The sequence below is a fragment of the Rosa chinensis genome, unplaced genomic scaffold (genome assembly GCF_002994745.2).
Source record: "Rosa chinensis cultivar Old Blush unplaced genomic scaffold, RchiOBHm-V2 RchiOBHmChr0c36, whole genome shotgun sequence".
Lineage (NCBI taxonomy): Eukaryota > Viridiplantae > Streptophyta > Magnoliopsida > Rosales > Rosaceae > Rosa > Rosa chinensis.
The window spans coordinates 148,844-150,193 of NW_020126845.1; the positions used below are offsets into that span (position 1 = coordinate 148,844).

At 37.9% G+C, this 1,350-nt stretch overlaps 1 protein-coding gene across 1 annotated transcript; it reads left to right on the top strand.

The window, feature by feature from the left end:
- The first annotated feature begins 518 nt into the window (after positions 1 to 518).
- LOC121050904 lies at positions 519 to 1,337 on the top strand. The gene is made up of 3 exons (XM_040512331.1): positions 519 to 873; positions 977 to 1,122; positions 1,222 to 1,337. The coding sequence occupies exons 1-3, from the start codon at positions 596 to 598 to the stop codon at positions 1,335 to 1,337; spliced, it is 540 nt and encodes a 179-aa protein (XP_040368265.1). The 5' UTR covers positions 519 to 595.
- Positions 1,338 to 1,350: the final 13 nt, after the last annotated feature.

Here is a 1,350-nt window from a genome sequence, read left to right on the forward strand (position 1 = left end):
CACTGCCTTGATGTGATGCATATAGAGAAAAATGTTTGCGATAGTCTCATAGGAACCTTGTTGAATATTCCTGGAAAAACAAAGGATGGGTGAAAACTCGGTTGGACCTGGTAGAAATGGGTATTAGATTAGGATTAAAGCCTGATCTCGAAGGTCCCAAGAAGGAGCGCATGCCAATGGCAAGCTGGAATCTAAAGACAAGTGAAAAAAGATGCATGTGTGGGTCTTTTTTGGTATGAAGGTTCTTGAAGACTATTCTTCTAACATATCAAACTTGGTTTCCATGGATGATTTGAAGCTTAGTGGACTTAAATCCATGATTGTCATGCCTTAATGCAACAACTCCTCCCTGTTGCCATCTGAGGTGTGCTTGAAAAGTAGGTCAGAATTGCTGTGATCAGATTATGCCTGTTTTTTAATGAAATCTGCAGCAAGACTATTGATGTGTCAAGGTTGCCAAAATCCAAAATGAACTTATTGAAACATTGTGTGAGCTGGAAAAGTACTTTCCCCATCATTTTTTGACATAATGGTTCATCTAACGGTTCACCTAGTTAGAGAGGTGGAGTTATGTGGACCGATTTTCTTTTGATGGATGTATCCCTTGGAGAGGTACATGAAGATTTGCAAAGGATATGTTCAAAATAGAAATCGGCTCGAAGGTTGCATTACGGAGTGTTATATTGCTAAAGAGGTGGTTGAGTTTTTAGCAGAAATTTTCATCGACGACAAGATTGTTGGGATTCCATCTGCCACTCACAAAGAGGACAAGCCTACCTCAGGTGCTACAATTGTTAGTGTTTACGGCAAGTTATTCGACCAAGCTCATCTCTGTGTGCTTCAAAACACGGATGAATTCATAAACTATTTTGTGTAAGTACTATCTCTCTATCTCATATTGTCATTTCTGTTAATACTTCATGCAAAGTAAACATAATCTTCATTCATTGTCTCACTGTTTTATTGGCAATTGCAGCGAACACTTGGAATACTTGAAGAGGGAGTTTCCAAAATTAATAAAGAATGAAAAGTGGCTTACGGGCAAGCAAAACAAGACATTTGCAGATTGGTTGAAGGAGAGGGTAAGTCCCAATAGTGACAATGTTTATGGGAATATAAACTGTTCAGTTGTGACAATGTTTATGGCAATATAAACTATTCAGTTTGAGATTACTATTATTAGTTGTTGAATAAGAGCATTAACTATTATCATTTTTGCAGGTTGCTGTTCACTGAATGAACTAGATGCTAACATCCCTGACATTGTCAGGTGGCTTTCAGATAAACCAAGCAATGAAGTACTAAGGTTCAGCGGTTACCGAATTGCAGGAGTTTAATAAACACAAAGAA